Source organism: Zingiber officinale, chromosome 5B (assembly GCF_018446385.1).
Source record: "Zingiber officinale cultivar Zhangliang chromosome 5B, Zo_v1.1, whole genome shotgun sequence".
Classification (NCBI taxonomy): domain Eukaryota; kingdom Viridiplantae; phylum Streptophyta; class Magnoliopsida; order Zingiberales; family Zingiberaceae; genus Zingiber; species Zingiber officinale.
The window spans coordinates 124,814,961-124,817,508 of NC_055995.1; the positions used below are offsets into that span (position 1 = coordinate 124,814,961).

Below are 2,548 nucleotides of genomic sequence, written 5' to 3' on the forward strand. Positions count from 1 at the left end.
CAAATAAACACGTATTTAGTGCTAAATATGCATTTAACTATGCACGAGCTGGCTTGGGTCCATGGAAAGGATGGAAAATCCGGTAGCTCTTGGGTTGCACGCTTCTCCCATTCGGCATATTGGAGCCGTCCGATCGGGATCCGACGGAGAGAGGAGGAGCCAGTAGGTCGGACCGGCTGGACATCGATTTTCGAGCGTCGGTAGGGTCGGTCCAATGCTGTGCTGACGCATGTTTGCTGGACCGGTGACGCAGACCGCGAGCGACCGACACTAGCCGGTTGCTAGAGGGTTTTCTCGACGGCTGACGTGCAGCACGCCCTGTACGGTGCAAAAAAAAAAACCAGATTTATATAAGGACACAGGCTCGCCTCTGCTTGCAGCTGTGCGCGGCTGTTACGGATCTAGCTTGGAGCTCAGGTCAGGTAGTTACGTTCCATGTCGGGGGATCAGGATCACAGGGAGCTCTACAATTTCTTTTTCCAAGATGAATTCTCGCCGCTCTTCCCCCAGAAGCCGGCGGCCGGAAGTGCAGGTGCAGATGCCTACGGCCACCATTCCCCGGCGGCGCCACCGACGACGACGTTCTTGAGCATCACCGACTTGTTACGGAGCTCGATGGTCGACTACGCGGCGGTGGATAAGGCTTTTGGATTATCGTCGTCGTCCTCTTCGCAAGTGCCGGTGGCGGCGGCGACGGTCGGTTCTGAGCTGATGCTGGATGTTAATAGTTTGAGTACTGGAAATCCTCCGGTCACGCCTAACTCTTCGAATTGTTCGTCGTCTACTGAGGCCGCCGGGGACGAGGACGCGCTCCGGCGGTGCAAGGAGGAGCAGCTGAAGCAGGAAGAGGAGGTGCAACGGCCTGAGGAGGCTGTGGCTGATCATAAAGTGGGCGATATGTCTAAGGAAGAGTACGAGTTTCTCTCCTCCTTTTCCAATTCTTCCTAATTAATTTGCTTCATGTGAATTGCAGCTTAAATTTTTTTCATGATTTGTAGGCGTTTGATTTGACCGAAATAGATCATAGCTATGTATATATTTAGCACACAACTTTCTAGGGTTTCACACCTCGTCTGATTAACCAAACAACAAAAACCAGAAATATTGCTTTCTATAGATGTACCTATTTTCTCTCTTTTCTCACGAATATGTATAATCCACATTTTAACAACGGAGGTAGAATTATAGCCAGAAAAAACACACACCACTAAAGCTCTCTCTCTCTCTTTATTCTTCAATGATTACTGAAATTTTGACTCTGTTGACTGCAAACAGAAGTAGTTTTATTTCCAAAGAAAGACTTGATAAAAATATATAATTCTTGAATCATCTCGAAATCAAACCAACATATGGAATTGCATTCAATCAGAAATTATATTAATTACTTCCTTTAAGTTCTCTTGAAGCTTCATAGTTTTCACTGATGGATATTTTGAATCAGGAATGATAAACCGAAGAAGAAGGGAGAGAAGCGAGCAAGAGAACCTCGCGTTGCTTTCGTCACTAAAAGCGAAATCGATCATCTTGAAGACGGCTATCGATGGAGGAAGTATGGTCAGAAAGCTGTCAAGAACAGCCCTTATCCAAGGTTAGTGATCCAATATATATAGATGATCGATCATCATCTAAGGACCTGAGTGGATCGGCCATATATATACACACATTATCTGAAAAAGATATGCATATATTGATCGATCATGGCTTCAAAATTGCAGGAGCTACTACCGTTGCACGTCGCAGAAATGCCCGGTAAAGAAGAGGGTGGAGAGATGCTACCAAAATCCAATGATTGTGATAACCACCTACGAGGGAAAGCATACTCATCACTGCCCCATAACCCTAAGGGGGAGCACACACCTGTTCCCGCCGCCGCCGGCCATGTCTGCGAGCTTCTGCCACAATCTCATGATGCAGCAAGCTGTGCAACGACTGAACAGCAGCGCCGGCGATAACAAATTCGGACAGCGAGGGAACTTCATTGACCCTAATGTGTTTCTGCAGAACCTGCCGCCATCTCTCCAGCAGCTGCAGTTTCAGGACTATGGTCTCTTGCAAGACGTGGTTTCTTCCATGGTGAATGAGAGGCAATTACCATGATTATATATATTTATATGATTATATATAAGTAATGTCAATGTACGTTCACGATTGACTAAGTGTATTTCACTTGAGACAATATTTTCAAGCAATCTAGCTAATCCTGAGCTTTATATGAAGGAGAATGTTGTACAATTAACGATGTGAGTGAACACGTATGGTAGTACTAAGGCTATTGGCAAAATTCACTACTGAAAATAAATTTGAGTTTTAGTTTTGCAGTTTGTCCATTTTATGTTTAATTAATTACTTTTTAATAATCCTCGCAATGCTTTTAACAGTGTCATATATATATATATATATATATATATATAATTCTTGGATCACATCGTTAGGAAATTAAGAATTTGATGAGAATCAAATCTTAGAAATCATAATTAGCTCTTAATTTTCATGGGTAGGAGAATGAGTGAATATTTCTTTGAAGAATAATTTAAATGGAAAGAGAAGA

General features: G+C 43.7%; 1 protein-coding gene across 1 annotated transcript; it reads left to right on the forward strand.

The window, feature by feature from the left end:
* The first annotated feature begins 386 nt into the window (after nt 1-386).
* On the forward strand, nt 387-2,288 carry LOC121987833 (WRKY transcription factor 71-like). The gene is made up of 3 exons (XM_042541555.1): nt 387-911; nt 1,442-1,588; nt 1,716-2,288. Exons 1-3 carry the CDS (start codon nt 436-438, stop codon nt 2,095-2,097), a joined length of 1,005 nt encoding a protein of 334 aa, XP_042397489.1. The 5' UTR covers nt 387-435; the 3' UTR covers nt 2,098-2,288.
* The last annotated feature ends 260 nt before the right edge of the window (nt 2,289-2,548 follow it).